Source organism: Lipomyces oligophaga (genome assembly GCF_038497815.1).
Source record: "Lipomyces oligophaga strain CBS 7107 unplaced genomic scaffold V1516scaffold_7, whole genome shotgun sequence".
In the NCBI taxonomy this organism is placed as follows: domain Eukaryota; kingdom Fungi; phylum Ascomycota; class Lipomycetes; order Lipomycetales; family Lipomycetaceae; genus Lipomyces; species [Lipomyces] oligophaga.
Window position 1 is genome coordinate 420,127 of NW_027117791.1, and position 17,458 is coordinate 437,584.

At 44.7% G+C, this 17,458-nt stretch overlaps 8 protein-coding genes across 8 annotated transcripts; 4 read left to right on the forward strand and 4 right to left on the reverse strand.

Annotated features, from left to right (window-relative positions):
- Nucleotides 1–105: 105 nt before the first annotated feature.
- V1516DRAFT_628516 (cytokine-induced anti-apoptosis inhibitor 1, Fe-S biogenesis-domain-containing protein) lies at nt 106–1,050 on the reverse strand (the record flags this gene model as incomplete). Its single annotated transcript, XM_066919847.1, has 2 exons — nt 106–642; nt 709–1,050. 2 exons carry the CDS (start codon nt 1,048–1,050, stop codon nt 106–108), a joined length of 879 nt encoding a protein of 292 aa, XP_066775645.1.
- Nucleotides 1,051–2,060: 1,010 nt separating this feature from the next.
- V1516DRAFT_679842 (uncharacterized protein) lies at nt 2,061–3,142 on the forward strand. Its single transcript, XM_066922992.1, has one exon. It carries the CDS (start codon nt 2,135–2,137, stop codon nt 3,005–3,007), a length of 873 nt encoding a protein of 290 aa, XP_066775646.1. The 5' UTR covers nt 2,061–2,134; the 3' UTR covers nt 3,008–3,142.
- Nucleotides 3,143–3,296: 154 nt separating this feature from the next.
- Nucleotides 3,297–4,407, reverse strand: V1516DRAFT_515592 (uncharacterized protein). The gene is made up of 2 exons (XM_066919148.1): nt 3,869–4,407; nt 3,297–3,806 (listed from the first exon to the last, which is right to left on the reverse strand). Exons 1-2 carry the CDS (start codon nt 4,009–4,011, stop codon nt 3,587–3,589), a joined length of 363 nt encoding a protein of 120 aa, XP_066775647.1. The 5' UTR covers nt 4,012–4,407; the 3' UTR covers nt 3,297–3,586.
- A 397-nt stretch (nt 4,408–4,804) lies between these two features.
- Nucleotides 4,805–9,341, reverse strand: V1516DRAFT_665957 (UDP-Glycosyltransferase/glycogen phosphorylase; the record flags this gene model as incomplete). Its single annotated transcript, XM_066920710.1, has 2 exons — nt 4,805–8,065; nt 8,115–9,341. The coding sequence occupies 2 exons, from the start codon at nt 9,339–9,341 to the stop codon at nt 4,805–4,807; spliced, it is 4,488 nt and encodes a 1,495-aa protein (XP_066775648.1).
- A 243-nt stretch (nt 9,342–9,584) lies between these two features.
- On the forward strand, nt 9,585–11,799 carry V1516DRAFT_654995 (uncharacterized protein). Its single transcript, XM_066920316.1, has 2 exons — nt 9,585–10,137; nt 10,203–11,799. Exons 1-2 carry the CDS (start codon nt 10,050–10,052, stop codon nt 11,372–11,374), a joined length of 1,260 nt encoding a protein of 419 aa, XP_066775649.1. The 5' UTR covers nt 9,585–10,049; the 3' UTR covers nt 11,375–11,799.
- V1516DRAFT_713545 (uncharacterized protein) lies at nt 11,800–12,718 on the forward strand. The gene has a single exon (XM_066924311.1). It carries the CDS (start codon nt 11,904–11,906, stop codon nt 12,327–12,329), a length of 426 nt encoding a protein of 141 aa, XP_066775650.1. The 5' UTR covers nt 11,800–11,903; the 3' UTR covers nt 12,330–12,718.
- Nucleotides 12,719–14,274: 1,556 nt separating this feature from the next.
- Nucleotides 14,275–16,156, reverse strand: V1516DRAFT_687170 (uncharacterized protein; the record flags this gene model as incomplete). The annotated part of the gene is made up of 3 exons (XM_066923705.1): nt 14,275–14,831; nt 14,878–16,044; nt 16,108–16,156. 3 exons carry the CDS (start codon nt 16,154–16,156, stop codon nt 14,275–14,277), a joined length of 1,773 nt encoding a protein of 590 aa, XP_066775651.1.
- A 210-nt stretch (nt 16,157–16,366) lies between these two features.
- On the forward strand, nt 16,367–17,215 carry V1516DRAFT_679855 (DASH complex subunit Dad2-domain-containing protein). The gene is made up of 3 exons (XM_066922993.1): nt 16,367–16,686; nt 16,747–16,806; nt 16,862–17,215. Exons 1-3 carry the CDS (start codon nt 16,461–16,463, stop codon nt 16,984–16,986), a joined length of 411 nt encoding a protein of 136 aa, XP_066775652.1. The 5' UTR covers nt 16,367–16,460; the 3' UTR covers nt 16,987–17,215.
- The last annotated feature ends 243 nt before the right edge of the window (nt 17,216–17,458 follow it).

The following is a 17,458-nucleotide window of genomic DNA, read 5'->3' on the forward strand; positions in this document are numbered from 1 at the left end:
CATTCCAATTAATCCAACAAATTATCCATACTATCCAAACAATGCGGTAAAATAGATGAAACGTTAAGTAAACTTTTAGCACTCACGTTGACCAGTTCAGCATGATCACAAGTCGTTTCCAATAGCATCCAGACTAACAACTTCACCTTCCTTGAACGGAGGTAAACCCAAATACGGGCAGCCATCGCATCTGAATGCGTCACCGAGTGAACAATTACCGCAAGAGCCTGTCTTGCCCGGGATAGTGAAATCAATCTCGGCTGTATCGTCCAGCGAAAGACTTACGACCTGGATTTGTTGGGTCTTAACACGTTCTTCTTCTTGCAATTCCAGCTCTCGAAGTCCACAAGTACAATCTTTACATGCCTTCCGTCGCCGCTTGCCAGATGTTTGGCAAGCGACTGGAAGATTGATCGATTGAGGGATCTCACCGTCTAGCAATCCATCTTCATCGATCAGGTCATCAGCATCCGCTTCAATATCAGCAGGTTCATCAAAGCCAAAACTATCATCGTCATCGATGGTCCAGATATCGTCGTGAGATCGTTTCGGCGAGGCAATGGAGGACGCCTCAGAAGAGGCCGATGAGGCCGCCGTAAGTGCAGGAGAGGTGCTCGCGGACGATTCGTTAGCAGCAGCTGGCTTGCTAAACAAAGAGATTGCTCCAGCCTTCTTTTCTCCAGGACTCCTCCGTTTGAGCAGGACAACTTTCTGTATCTCCGGACGCGTCCAAGTCGTTTTCACTGAGTTGTCACCTGCGACAAGGAACCCGCCCATGAGAGCGTCCATATTCTGGTCCGCGGAAACGCCCTCAATACTACCGCCAGGAACTACAGCGGAAAATAACAGCGAAATCACTGACGACGGCAGACTAGTCCCAGAAGGTGCGACAAGAACAGATGTGTAAAAATCCTTGGGAAGTGACACAGCGCCAGTGGCAAGACGGTCGATCATCTGGTGAGAGACTGGCTGGTCCATAGTCGCCGTCAATTCTGCAACCCGTGTCTGATTCGACGCGAGCGAAGGATGAGTCAGTAGTAATGCCGGCATTTGAATAGAGATACTGAGATGTGAAGGATATATCCAGTAGATATAGATGAAGATGGATGGATATTAGCAGGCAACTATCTCTGCAATAGTTGCACCAAATCTCACTGCCCTATCACAAGAGCACGATAAGAAAACCTGACAAAATTTGAATCTATAATTTGAAACCTCTAAATTTATTCTTACTGAACAGAAATGAAATTGGAAAAAATTGACTGGACAATGGCAATTACGCCCCCGATTTCGCACCGCCATTACAAAGCCAACTCTTGAGTCATCTACGTAGTCATGTGATCTCATAATTGGCTTACAACCAGGGTGGAGGTTGGTCAGGGTGGAGGCGCTAGTGCGCTGGCGAATCGCGCTCGAGCTAATTCAGCATATTCTCAGCAAGATGACTAGATAGTAGTTGAATATATGAGTTAAATTATCACTTATAACGTTAATTAATGCTAATTAATCAAATCAGATTTTTGTTCTTTCTTTTTGACGCAAAAATATTGTAATTGATCCAGTATTCGATTAGAGCTAGAGAATTCTGATTTGCTTGAGTGGATGGAGAAGGTAGAGCATATCAGCAAGAGTTGACTGTATAATCTTTGGCAAGGGCTAGTTGAAACGACAGTCCGCTCGAAATTCCGGAGGAAAGCAACTAATTCTCAGAATCTGTGTTCGTAAGGCCATTCGTTCACCTGCCCTTTTTAAGTTATGCAAACCTAAATGCTTCCAGTTTGCGGATGACAATTAGTAAAGTGATTTGCTGGACTAGTACTGATATGTTCGCACAATATCTTGATTGCTCTTGTATGAATTTAGTAATCTCATAAGTGCTAATAATTTATTAATTTTATAATATTTTTTAGGATTATTTTTAGGATGATGATATAGTAATAACATCAGCAATACATTGACAGTGCAGTAGAGAGATAAAAATGATCAATGTTTACATGCCCAGGCCGAATCAATAGCCGCACATTCTGTTCACTCAAAAGTTCTCGCTTACCCATATCCATGCAACATCCGCAACCAAATTAAATATCATTAAATAATATTAGATCCCTAAGTGTCAGCGTGTGCAAGAAAAAATATGAGCTGTAATTCGTTGTCGCCTATCACGTTCGAGTCATTGCTAAATACAGACGCTGCACGCAAGCAAGTCGAATATTTAGTCCAGCTCATGACGAGTGAGCTGGAGCAGGAAGAACGACGCGTAAGAAGCCAGTCTGAAAAAAGCAGTGAAGATGAGAATAGTAAAGACTTGGGTGGGAAATTTAAAGCGAACGAGAGGCAGAGCTGCGTTCCAAAGAAAAAAAGCTTGTTCCGACGAATGTCGAACAAGCTCAGAAAACACAAAGATGATTTTCTAGTGGTTCAAGAAATTGGCGGTAATTCTGATTTGATCAATTTGTATTCTCAAGAATCGCGTGAAAATGATATTATAGAGGATCATGACCTTAACCGTGGACAATATTATGAACAAGTTCATGTACATGGACAAGAAAATGAACCGAAACGAAAGTCAGCGATCTTCAAATCAATTTTCTCTCGGAACCATTCCGCACTTCCATCTGAGAATCATACCCAAAATGATACCCAATACCAGAGCGAATGCCAGAAGCAATACCAAAACCAAAGCAAAACCCAAATATATGATGAAGAAAAGCAAAAATCAGAATTTGAATATACTGTGGGCTCGCTTCCAGCTGCTTCTACAGCAACGTCTCCAGCAACATCAATCAAATCAGTACCAAAATCCAGTGAACCTCAAAGACATAGACTTACAAGTTTCAGGGCCAGTATTCGAAGGCTGAGACGTGGATTTCAGATGCGGCCTGTGAATACAGTTGGACTCTCGGGCTGTGCTGATTATTATTTTGAGAAATACATGCAAAGTGGTCAAGGATATGCAGACCGTGCTGCTGCAAAGCAGACGCTCGTGGAGTTGTTTCGAGATGAATAAATTATTACTATACTACTACTTTATCACTACGCTGCTATATTGCATTACTGCGCTAATGCATTGTTTGATTGCGTTACTACTAGATTTACCGTAAACTGACCTAATACTATACAGGCATTTCAGATTGAGCTCGACAACTTACTAGTTGTTCAATCCTACGCAATTCTAATGTCGTGTCTACTATAAGACGGACCTATGACTTATCCCTCTAGATAGATTTATGCTGATTGAGCAAATAACTAATTTGAATCAGTGTCGCAATCTATGCGTAGCTAGCTGCCCAATCTCAGAATCGTTAGGACTCTCTAAGCGGCTTGCTTCCAGGATCTTCTACTTACTTGTCGAGGCCGATCCAATTATAGCTAGCTCTTTTAAATGCTACAGAGACCATATCATATAACAAAATACGACTGATTTTATGCCTTTTTTATATAATATATTGTATATTCCGGAACCTGCCATCCGCTTAACACCACCTAACGCCTAAAGATTTACATTTCCATATTTCAATTTAACCGGCAGATTCTAGCAAATTCCGTGTCCGTCCAGTAGAACACTGTCAGACAATACTAGTCTAGCTTAATCCTCTTCAAAGACCTCTTCATAGAGATCGCCAAACTTGGAACCGCCATTGCCATTAACGTTTCCATTGGCATTCGCATTAGCAGTCGCATCCAATGAAGGACGCTTGAAGACGCCGAACGCACCCCCGCCGTTCGAATTAGACCGACGGTGTTGTATCTGTGGGTTGAAATTATAGTCGTGCTCGATATCCTCGAGTTCATCGCCTTCGCGGCCCCTGTTTCGCTCGTGTTAGATTAAGCCAAACTAGATCACGACATAATATGCGTAGAGACGTACCAATTGCCTTTGCCGGCGCCGTTCTTCTTCGCCTTGAACGGAGCATGCGTGCCGGACTTGCCAAAAAGTCGGGGCACGTTATCGACTGGCAGATTCGCCGAGTGCGAATTTGAGAGGGAATGGGATCGAACAGTGCGAGTCATGTTTACAATAACTAATACTCAACTGACGCTCAATTGATGCTCAATTGTATGGGTAAAGTCTAGGTAATTGAAATGCAATTGATGTCTAGCCAGGAATGCTCTCAATGTTATATGACAATATTGAATACGTCCTACGTGTACCAAAGAGCAGATGAGTCGATTTATATCTAGATCGATCGAGAAGGACCAAGTCACACGACACTATTTTGGCAGAAGCTGACTCCGGTGCACAGACAGACTGCGTTTGTTTTGGGCCGGTTTAGGATCGTGGGCTCTGTGGGTGTGGGCGCGAGCGTATGTGGAGGGAGTCTGACGTCAGTTCCTCGATAATATGGTGATATTACGTGGAATCAGATAGAATATTATCATAATTTGAAAACTTCATTATTGCACTGTTGATTGTTACATGAAATTACAACATTGCATTATTGTACGAATTGCAAGATAACAGGGGAAACAAAACTGAGAAGCGATTCAGATCCCCTACAAAATATCAATCACCACACTCCACTAGATTACTCCTCATCACGATCAGTGGCCATATTACTGCTATATTCGCCATTCTTCCACCACTAAATGACAGCTCGCAAATAGAATAGGCCCAAAAGAAACCCCGAGCAACACGATCTAATCCCGTTTCGACCCTTCCCCACTATTTGGACTCCTCTGAGCTCTCTGAGTTTGTGGGCACCGTTGTCGCGTGTCTTGTTGTCATGTTGCCTGATCTGGAGATCCCAATCACCCGTTGTTCCCATTCCCATCCCCTGCCATCCCCAATGCTACTTGTTCCCGTCTAGCAAGACGGGCGTTCGACTACATACCACGTATCATCGACAGGCTTATCGTCCTGGGGGCCTCCTCGCGGCAGAATAACACTTCTTGCGTAATCCATGTCTCGATACATCGTCTCGATAGCTACTTTTACGCCGTTCTCCTTGCGGATCTGCGTACCTATCGCTCTTGCTTTCGCAATTATGCGCTCATTGTGCGTTGCTTCCCACAGTGCCTTGGACAAATGCCGCGCAGTCAACTTGCGCAGATACAGGCCTGCTCCCAGGTCCTCGACCCGGTTTGCGTAGAAAAATTGGTCGCCGAAGAAGGGCTTGATCACAGTCGGCACGCCCATTCGCAGACTCGCTCCCGTAGAACCCGACCCACCATGGTGCACCGCAGCATCCATCTGCGGGAACAGCCAATCGTGGGGTGCGCTCTTGATCTGAAACACCTCCGCTGGCAGCTCAATCTCCATCTTGTGAGCGTCTTCTGAATTCAATCGATCCGACCATCCTTTCGACAACACACACCGCACGTCAGCGCTCAACACGCTCTCTATGACGGCCTTAGTCAGCTCCGCCGGCTGAGCTACAACTATCGATCCAAATCCAATATACACAAGCTTTTTGCCATCCTTTCTCGCCTTAGCAATAAACGCAACTAAAGCTGGATCTGGCTCAAAGTTGCTACCACCCTCGTCCAGAAACCAGTAACCGGTCACTTTGATCCAGTCTGCGAAATCAAGCGGCGGCGGAACTACCGTCGGAGAAAAATTGTACAAAAACGGTACACGTTGGGGTTGCATTTTCTCCAGGCTTGTTCGTGATAAACCTAGAGTTTGTGTGCGAAACTTGTTGACCTGCCCGGAAATACCTTTCCAAAACACATTGTCAAACATCACGTACGTCATGTAATTATATCCACCGCCCATCTTCTGATCCGGTACAATAAATGCATGTGGATAGGCGCGCGTCCGCGTCCATGGCATTGTAAATGCTCGAAAATACGGGATCCGCAGCTTCTCAGCTATATGGAACCCGGCCATCGCAGACGGCGACTCGATCAATACGTCTGTATCATCTTTACATGCCACCCAAGAAGTCTCCAGCAGATCATGGATCCAACCGCGGAAACTACCTGCTGCTTCTTTCAGAAATGAGTACGTGAACATGCCATGTTCCACGCTCAGACGCATTAGCTGTGCGGGGTCACCCGCAATCTCACGAAATTCAATTCCGTACTTTTCAATCCAGGGCTTGAACTCTGCGTGCGTCGCAATCCGGACCTGGTGTCCTTCAGCAATTAGTCCTTTGGCAAGCGCAATATACGGCTGAACATCACCCCGCGAGCCGATTGTCAAACAAGTAAACCGTAATGACTTGGCCGGCTTGATCACCACGCCTTTCTGATCTTCGCCCGAGTTCTCAAAGATGATGGGTCCCACACTCAGAATGTCATTCACGCGCATGTTGGGTGATTTGACCTTGCTCCTACGGGTCATATCTCGTTTGCTTAAATATTCATGAGTTTTCTGCAATTTAGTATCCTCTGCAGACTCGAGGGATTCAAAAATTTCTCCGTCTTCAGCTGCCTCCGACTTCATGGTAAGCTTGTCTCGGTGATGTAACTCGTCGAGCTGGCGCAACAGCGTAACAACGCAATCATCGCGATGGTCGGCAGACCTGAACTCGAAAAATAACTCCTCATGCCCATGGATAACAACAACCATTCCGGCGTATCCAAACCGGAATCCTTGCTTTTTCTCGACATTCTCGATATCGTCATGTGGCAGGATCATCGTCGTCTTGGTACCAGGTAACAAACTTCGAAAACAAACGTGGCTCTTGCCCAAATAAATCTTGCCATAAAGCGGGATCGCGCGATGTAAATATCCGTAGAAGCTTGCAACAAGCTTCTCATCATCCGATAATGCGAAATGCGCACGAAACCGTTCGCTGCTCTCTCGTTCAGATTCTTGCAACGTGTGGTCCTCATTATCTTCTATTTCTCCGCCTGGTCCCGCTATGCTGTTGCTGTTATTACTACTTCCTGCGCCCTCGAAATGCTTAGAGTCACCTATCCACATTTCGGCCACTTTGTCCACATATCCTGTTGGAGGCTTTGGCATGTTGGGAAGCATATTTTGAAACTTCCGTCCACCGCGACGCATCCAATCCGACCAACCATCATGATCATGGGTATGATATTGTTCATTCTCACGGGAGTCTTCGAGCGAATCGACCTCAGGATCAATCTTTGTTAACGAACTCGTGGATAGCACGCTTCCATCCATTTCATCACTTGCATTTGAGAGCACACTATTCAAGCCTAAGTCCGATTTCTCGTGCATGTACTCTGACTCAAGCCCAGATTTCTTAAAACTGGCTCGAGGCGACATCGACCTCGCAGAATCAACGTGGTTTGGCGAACGCGAACTTGAATTCGACGGTGTCGGGGACTGTGGCCGCGACCTTGACCGAGCTCCAGATCTCGATCGTAATCGAGACGCAGTTCGACGAGCATTTTCGAGAACAGACAAATATCCGCCAGATGGTCTTCCTCTTCCTGTTTGACTCGGTGACGTGGTGTGATGATGTGTAATTGTGGTATCCATAATTGATTCTTGAACATTCATCGTCGCCGGCATGCCCTCGCTCTTCGATTTTCTAATTGCACTGTCGCCCGGCTTTGCAGGGCCCGCAGTAGAAGCAGCAGCAGCAGAATTCTGTTGTTGATTCCGTGCCAAAGTTTCATATAGCGCCTTATGAGCCTCCGACCCGTCGATGAAAAAGGTGAAAAAAAACTCTTGAACTTCGTAGATAGGGTCTTCCATTTTATTTGTATCTACATCGACCACGTTAATCTTTACCGTCGTCGCGCATTGCATTAGCGACGACTCATCGATATCCAGCACGTTTACTGTCGGGATCACGATCTTAACAGAATCTCCATCGTTATGCGCTCTGAAAATACTGCGCTGGATATCGTGCACCCATTCCTGTGCACTCACTAGTGTGTCTGCGCGAAATATGTATTTCTTGGTCTGCGTTACGACACGGAAAGAGACAGGCTCCTGCTTGTCCTCAGCTGTGGCCACTTCAGGATGCACTAGTCCTGCTGAAGAGGCGTAACGAAGATCAATACTGCCCACGGGAAAATACAGATCCGACGCAGAGTTGTAATATGACATGACATTATCCTTAAGTGTGCACCAATATCGAGCATGTCTGCGCGGGCCTACAACTCGCCGCGACAGAGTTCCTGCACGGATCGTAGCGTTCTAAAATATTAGTCTCAATTTATCTTAGTTTCAGAAAAGATTAAATTACCGTTAGACGGGGGATATAGGCAAAAAAAGAGATGTGGTGGGAAGTAATGAATAAATGGCCCTCTAACATCACGTTCTTCCATAGATAGCAAGGAAACTCGTGCTGAACAGCTTCTTTGTGAGGAAAATTGAATATATCCATAAGCTTCTCAGAAAGATCAACAGATCGCGCGCTAGAATCAGTCGAATTTGAAAGTGGAGCTAGCAAAGGAGCATCCTCGGGATCGGCTGTGTCTGAACGGGTCAAAGACGGCGCAGATAACGTTCCTGAAGGATGAAGAGCAAGTGGAGAGCCAGCGGTTTGAGAATCCTGCTGGAGCAAAAATGACGACGCCGTAGGTAAACTCGGACGCTTCAAAAGAGGAGGTTTGCTCGTTATTGACGCAGCCAGATCGCTGTTGGATGAAGAAGACGAGGACGAGGCTTCCGGTTGAAGATCAGGATTATTATCGTCATCTTCATCCAAATCGTCGATAGCCTGGCTATAAACTTCGCGCTCGTCGTCCTCTGCATTCACACCCATGCGATTAAACCGTACTTTCGACGCAGCTGTTATAACCGAGATAAATGAGGCAGCAAGACCAGCTACTTTCGCAACATCAACTGAGGAAGACCGGTTAGGGTCGCTGGTTGATGCCATCTGTCGGCCACGTCGAGGAGACAGAGTTGCCAACGATCCAAACGTATGTTCATCATCATCACCATCACCATCACCACCATCATCATTCGAATCAGAATCTTCAATAACAGCGGTGGACAATTGATCTCCTGGGGATGCTGACATTGCAACCGCCGCTGGCGGTGACGTCTTGGGGAACACGGGCGACACAGGAGATACAGGGGATTCTAAATTGCTGGGCCTACGCCGCGAGAGAGAGCGCACACGAATAGGACTCAGCAATGTTCGCACAGCGGACGGTGTACTATCAACAATGTCAGCCGGGGCTTCCAATATTTTGGTTGTCAGTCGCGCGCCCAAATGGCCAAGGTTGATTGAGCGATGATGACGAGACAGTGAGTGGTCGTAAGGTCCTGATCCTGCCTTTGTATCTGATTGAGCTTTAGCTTGCACTTCAGGTGTCGCTTTTGATCCTGGATCCTGCTGAACTAGCTTTGAAGTTGAAGTCGTCGCTGGTTCTTGAAATGATTCTCCGACAGCATTTATCGATGGATGGTCATCAGTAGATCTTGAGGACTCAGACTTGCTGGGAGGATCTGGGTTAGCCATGTTGACAAAGCCGAGCTCTGAAGAACTTGGACGCCTCTAGCAGATAACCGAGTATATAAATATTTGAATTTCAAAAATAGTATTTAATCGCACGAACCCATGAACTAGATGCAAAAGTAGTAGCAGACGGAAATTCAGCAGGGACCTGCAGAGTCAGTATCTGGTGTTGCTGGATAGTGCGGCGTTTGGGAATTACCTGAAGCAGATATGGCGGTCGGCATAATATTGATTATTTGTTAGCCTGTGTGCTTACTGCGATGGAACTAGATGAGTTTTTGGCAAGTTCAATGACGATGAATGTGAAATTTTGCTTACTGTCTTTTGAATTTATAACTTTTTAAAATGAGGAAAATGGCATAGATGAATGGAAACCCAAAAAAGTCATCATCCGTCAATTGCCGAGACGTCGGGACGTCGGGATTTAACTTGTTCCGACAACTCAAACACCAATTCCGCCAGATTCCGAATCTGTCCAATATCCAGACAAGGAATCTTTCATTTTACATCTCTTTTATCGTCAATTATAGATTGCAGTAGTTCGTTAGCTCGTCGGCATCTAGAAGTCATGTGATGAGCTTAAACCCTTGAATTACAGTAGTTTTCAGGGGATTGGACTGGGTATCAGTGGATTAGATTGATATCGAAGTGGTAACGTAGAAATTGATGAGTTAATAGTCCGAAAGAAGACAATAAAGATCATTAAGAGTAATGACTGAGACGGAAGATATACATACAGTGACATCTCCAAGTCGAGACCGAATCTGGATTGATGGGTGTTTCGATTTTGCACATCATGGTAAGTAGAGCACAATGCCGTGCAGTCGTGAATACAACGAAACAGAGCAGTATACTAATAATCAGGTCATGCCGGAGCTATGCTGCAAGCTCGTCAGCTAGGGAAATCACTATATGTGGGAGTTCATTCTGACGAAGAGATTCTGGAAAACAAAGGGCCAGTGGTGATGACTCTGCCGGAGCGTGTGTTGGCTGTTGAGGCATGTAAATGGGCGACGGTCGCAGTCCCTGGAGCACCATATGTGACTGATCCGGCAGTAATGGATGAATATGGATGTTTCTATGTGGTTCACGGCGACGACATCACGACGGACGCGAACGGCGAGGATTGCTATCGAGTTGTCAAGGAAGCTGGCCGGTTTCTAATTGTCAAGCGGACGCCAAACATCTCGACGACTGACCTTGTTGGACGGATGTTGCTGTGCACTAAGCTGCATCACATTCCGACGGTTAAGGACGCGAGTGGAATAGTGAAGGTTATTGCAGCGTCTCAGGCACTGGCTGGCTCAAAAAAATCAAGTATAGCTGATAGCGGGCTCATTTCGACAGAGGCATACGAAAGGTTTGTTGCGTACGCGTCTGCTGAAAACGGGACAAGTCCTCGAGACGGAGTGTATATCTGGACAAGCGGCGGCCATCTGGCGACAATTGTTGCCGCTGCGGACGAGGACAAGGACCGGACGATCAGTTTGCGGCGGAAGATGATTTACGTCGACGGCGGCTTTGATTTGTTTTTTGCGGGCCATATTGAGTTTCTACGCCTGGTTGCTGAGCGAGCCAAACTTTTGGAAGAGCCAGTCGGGATTGTGGTTGGGCTGCATGACGACGCTACGGTAAACAGTGCCAAAGGACTAAATTATCCAATCATGAGCATTTTTGAGAGGGCACTATGTGTTTTGCAGTGCAAATACGTGTCGCATGTGGTTTTGCAAGCACCGTATGCTGCGTCAAAGGCGTTTCTAGACGCGTTACCTTGGGAGATTGTTTCCGTCATGCATGGGCCGGGGCCGTCCCCTACCTCAGGGTCGGGGACCGCTACGGCGACTGCCACCGGGGAACTGTCGGATCCGTACAAAACAGCGAGGAATATGGGGTTGTACGAAGAAATAAGCGATCACAAATATAAAGGGATCACGACAGAGACGATTGTCGAGCGTGTGACGCGCAACAGAGGGGTCTATGAGGAGCGCCAACGACGGAAGGGCTGGAAGGCCGAACTTGAGGCAACAATGAGTTAGAATTCTGCCATATGTTACTATCGTAAGAAGATATTAGATTATGTTATATTTGTTGCTTCTGTGCTGCTGCTGTATTACTATTTGCATTGTATTGTTATTACCAAGGTGTTACTCTGTGGCTGTTCTGTCGCCATTCATCACCGCCGTCTCGTCGTCATTTCAACAACCTCCACGTCTTTGTTTCTCATGCTTGCGCACATTAACCATAAGCTATCCCATATACATCATCCAAGGTTTGTAAAATAACCGCTGCAAACAACCATGGAGACCGGTTGCGCTATTGCTGGGAGCTCTGACGACGTTCCTAATCGGGCCGGGTCGACTAAACCGGAGAGGGGGTTTCCCCGGTGAGTCACCTGAAGTCCCAATTTTGGTCATTTTGGTTATTATGGCGACTGTCTCTTTTTTATTATTTATACCTGGCCTAGTTCTTGATCTGAACTAGGGATCTCGTCCACGCAATTGATCCTGTTATAATACATACAGTGTTCATCACACAGATACTTCATTACAAATTTATATATACGAAATGTGGCTAGAAGACTACTGCCCCGTCTGCATGACCGTGTCGTCGTCGGGCACCCTATACTGCTCGGAGACGTGTCGTCTACATGATCAAGAGCAAGAACGGACGAAACAACACCAGCACAACCACATGCACAGTCACAGCCAGCAATCATCGCCATCGCTGATCCCATCGCCACTGTCGTTCTCGGAATCCAGTCGTCGATCGTCGGCCGTCCAGGTCCTGCTCGAGCCGCCAGCCATCATGACAGTGTATAATTCGACAGCTAACGCGATGATCCCGGACCTGAGTCTGTATCAGTCGAATACAAACCACCACGGCCACGATCATCTGTCTGGAGCCGCTTACCGGGACACCGATGCATTTGGAAATTACAATGCTAAATCAAATATGCCGATCTTGGGCGCTCTTTCGTCGTTTCTTGTCTGACCTGGTTCTGTACATCTAGAAGATCTAGATGATCTAGATCAACCACCAGACGTTCGAGTAAGGAGTTCTTTTTTCATCAGTTTAGACTACATACGCGGGCCGTATCAACCAGTGAAACATGAACAGACACCGGAATGGAACTACAAAAGTTATGGGAATTACGAAATCACGAAAAAAATTACGAAAAAAAATTTACGAAAAAATTGCGAACTTGGTTATCAGACCGAGTCCGTGATCCGGTATGTTATGGCGTAATGTTGGTTGCTCTGGTTTTGGCAATGTATGGTTATACATTTATATACATAATTCAGTATTCATAGCAATAATTCATTAAACTACATTTACACAAAAATGTTTATGTTAACATAAATAAATTCATTATATCATTATATTAAAGTATTTTCAAAAATAGTGTATCCATGGAATGCTCCACATCATTCTTGCTCTCATCCACGTGCTAGATCGAAGTTCCATCCGGCATTCAGGTGCTCTCGTCAGCTGGCTATTACATCACTCTATTGCATTTACAGTTTATATAATAATAGTAATAATAATAATGTTTTTATTACGGGTATTAGCACGTTACAAGGTTCAGTGACTCGGTAGCACTGCCATGAATATTCACAACCTAAATTCAATGCATTAATTCGTTCACCGCGGAGTCTAGAAGAGTACGTATGCCCTCCAATGTCAAGAAACGTGCAAAACACGACTGCCTCACAATGACACGAATCAAGTGACTTGCCTCTCTAAACGAGAGTCTAACAAGCTCTATCTGACTAGATTATTGGTCCAGTAGGATTCAGTCATTAATGCATGGGATATGTATTAGTGTTTGGCGTCTGTACGAAAGAACAGGTTGGTTCATGCTCGCGTTTCCTTCGGCTATTTTGATCTACCAACGATGGGTGCTTAGAAACATTGAGAAAAAATATAGTATGAATCGAGAGAATTCTCGAATCCTGTGCAGCCTGAGATCAATGCGAAATTCAACTAAAGCGCAGCGAAATTAACTGACCACTATGATTCCAGATGGTTCTTAGTAGCGAAACTCCATTGTCAACAATTATTTAAATAGCTATGGCAAATGTATAGGTCATTATTCAACCTATTTAATTAACAAACCTTTACTGTCTTTCACGGTCTTTTACATGCTTCCAAGGAAGCGCAAATGAGGTAACTTCTGATTTTGAGATTGAACACCAATTTATCATATATACTTGTAATAGAACAATATGTCACGTGAGAGGTCAGATCATTGAGGAGTCTGGTTCGCTAAGAGTTGTGTTATCCGAAGCATATGTCCTCAAATCCAATTTGCACGTTTGACATTTACACAAATACTCAGAAAAATAGATCGATTGATTGCGTCCAATTCAATGTATGGGACTAGTGGTACTGACTTGCACGAACACTGCTGATCAGAATATAGTGAACAAGATCGACATGATGCACAATGTCAGAAAAGTCAGTATTTATTTGAAAACAATAACACTTTTTGATTAGCACCTAATGCAGTTTCACAACAACTGCTTATGTCACAAGCTGTTGAGAGCTTTGTCTCTAAGAGTCACAAGAAGCGGATGCATGAAGTGGTCCAATGCTTGTGAAATGTCTCCGCAACTAACCAGCCAGCAGCTCATAGCATAAATTCCAAACGTTCACCAGTGCAATTTAGATTTTGTCAAATGGCGGATAAATTTTCTTACTGGACTAAACAGTAACATGAAAGGAAGGATACTGGACACTTTAATCCTAGAGTGTTCGAATTATATACTATCCCTGACTATCTTTGAGGTTTGAATACCACTGCTGATTCAACAATAATGCTTAGCCAATCGGCTGTAATATAAGAACTCCCTTAAATAGCAATTATTTCTTCTTTAGTCACATAGATCTCAGTTACAAAATAATATTTTGAAATATACTATTGTAAATAATTCTATCATACAGCTGCGCTTCGCCGCCGTTTGACTCCTGTCGACCGTATCCGGCTCGCAGCGACAGCTATTTTGTCGACCTGATCGGAGTCCTCTTTGCTTTCTTCCACCGTAGCTTCCATAGGCATCTCTTTTATCCGGCTGGCCCGCTCAGCTAATCGGCCTGGGTTGCCATCAATACGCTCTTTTACTACACTCGTCCGCCGCTTGCGCTTGTTCCAGCCTTCCATCGCCATATCTGTCAGGACGGGTTCAGCTCTTTCATCTGGAAACGCAAAAACGGCCTCCTCTTCACAGGGTTCGCGCTTGACATGAATCTCCAGACTTGTCCGCCGCTCGTCTCTGACGGCGTCGACAAGCTGCTCAGAATCTCGTCGCATCTTCACCCGCAGAGAGGGCAGTGCATAGTTTACACTTGATCGCGCTCGTCTTGTGCTCCGTCGACCCAGATCCTCGGACTCGTCTATTTGAGCCGCCATTGCAATCTCTTTTGACTTGGGTTTAGGCTTTTTATCGCTTTTCTTGATAGTCGGTGTCCGACTCGACTGGGTGTTTACATTCTCTGTTCATGTTAACTCCGTTCCACGTCTTCAATAATTGACACTCACTTTGCTGCAGTGCAGGCCTAGCAGGTACACTGTCTACACTTTCTGTATTTGATGTATCTTCCACCTTTGCGTCTGCTGTGTGCTCAAACATTTTTGCGTTTTGTGTTGTCCCTGTGTTGACCGGCTCTGTCGACTCATTATCCCCATTCTTAGGAATCTGGCATTCAAATTCCTCTGAGTCCTTAATATCTTGTTCGACATTAAGATTATGGGTGATTCCTTTTTGACTGACACAGGCTATAACTTCATCATTGACTTCTATATTCTCTCGCTCAATGATACAACCAACATTGCCAGTTTTATCCACAATCGTCTCGACTGCCACTTTGGGCAACAACATAGACGATCTTCGCCGACTCGATCGCTTCCGCGCTTGGTCAACTGTGGGTATGATAGGCTCAATTATGACTTGTTCAGGTTCAGACTCGGTTGTGTCTATGCCAACATGTTTGGGAGGAGAATTTGTGGTAGCCTGCCCTGAGTCCTGCTGAGAAGACATTTTTAATTTATAATTTTCACTCTGATCTTTGATCATCGAAATAAAATCCGATTTGCTGCTACTATCTCTCCTCTTTCTTCGACTCCGCATGGTAGGTTCAATTATATTCCCTGTCTCTGTGTCCGTTGCTGCTGCTGCTGCTGCTGCTGTAGTTTCTGTGATTTCTGTAGCTTCAGTCAGCAAAGCAGTAACCTGTGAATCTGGCTCACAGATCGTCATTGGAATTTCCTCGTCTTGCAAAGCGGAAATTTGTTCGAGCTCATCTTCTTCTGAGTCATTTTGGCGAATGGGTAGTGATTCCGAAACGAACTCAACTTCATTTGCGAGATCTTCCTTCTGGTTGCTAGATTCTTCCAGTGTGCCAACTTTGTCAACTTCTACCGGAATTTCCAGTGAAATCGGAGATGGCTCTCTATCTAAGGCTTCAAATTCGTCCACAATCTGTCCAATTTCCTGCAATTTCCTCCTTAATTCTCCACCGACACGTCTACATTGACGATTCAGCCATTCCCGTCGGCGGCCATGCTGCAGTGCTATAAGCTGCTGTCGCAGCGTCAAATTCTCGGCAACGAGTTCTGTTACTTTTGCCTCTAAACTTGTGATTCTCGTAGAATAAGTTGAGTTAACTCGAGCCAGTTCTCTATTCTGTCGTAGGTATCGTCGTCGAACTGGTTTCGAATCAATCATCAGAACATATGTCTGAGAGGCAACAATACGAGAGCAAAACATACCTGCTTCAACGGAATCCGTGGCATTCACAGAATCTGCCAGTCGAGCCATTACGGCGACAATATAATTATCTCTTTTATTGCTGATTTGATCAGGTTAATTTATAATATAAACAATCGACTTCATCGTGTACGACTGGGAGATCTTTGTTTACATGCGGATTAGGGTATTTAAATAAATAGGCTGTGTCAGTGTTACAGCATATAAAAACAAGGTTTGTGCAGTTAATACGAATTGGTTGCTCCTGGCAACGGCGCGTCTACCGTCAGAACGCGTCGCATGACTTATTTTAGTTGTCCGCTAATATAATCATTTATATTGGTATTGCGCGGTACTATTAAAGACACATACCGTAATGTCAACAGGACCTAGACGTGCGACTTTCTTTGCGAACTCGAAATCCACGAGCTCAGCTGCTAGTACGACAAATCCACACCTGCAAGCAGCTCTGGAAACCAAGATAGCCGACAAAATACAAGAACAAGCATCGCTGATCGAACTACGGGATCTTAGTAAGAACCTGTATGCGCAACTCGAGAAAATGCTTGCAGAATTAGAGTCTTTAGAGTCAGGAACTGAAGGTAGATTCAAATTTTTTTTGCATACTATTACGAAATTTGGGCTGGTTCTAAATAGTGTAGTTGTTGCTCAGATTATGGATCATTGGAATAGCGTCTTGCGAACAATTTCTTTGGCTTCCAGTAAGTCTTTTTGATGCCCTATCTATTCACATAATGTCGATACTAATTGTTTCAGCTAGTATATTATCGCGAGAGGAATCCGCTCGCCAATCAAGCCAAGGTCCATCGAAAGATGACGACGAACTTCAACGGAAAGCGAAATTGCCGGAGAAGCTTGTTCGAATGCCACTCACAAATTGAATACTTTCTCCTCTCATCCATCATCTCCTCACTCGTATCATCTCATTGACATATCACAGACTTCTATTACCTACTGTCGCAACACTACGATATACTAATGCAAATCCAACAATAACAGGAATACAACACTATTTATAATAATAAATATTGTATAATCAAACACAAGAACAGACACAAATATAAGTATTATCAACAGATCAATGAACGCGAAACAAAACACAAAAAAAAAACAACTAAAGCGAACCGGAATAATTCATGATACATTCATATCACAAAAACTCTAATCCTTTGCTTTACTTGTCTCGAACAAAATGTTGTATATAAAAAGCACGCCTCAAATTCATAAAGTCCCTAGTAACCAACACAAAAGAAATTAAAGGTAAGAATAAAAAGTAAATAGGATACACCGAAAATGGAACTAGCTAGACCAATTGCAATTGTAGTGCAGCCTGACCATGAGAACTCGCTTCTG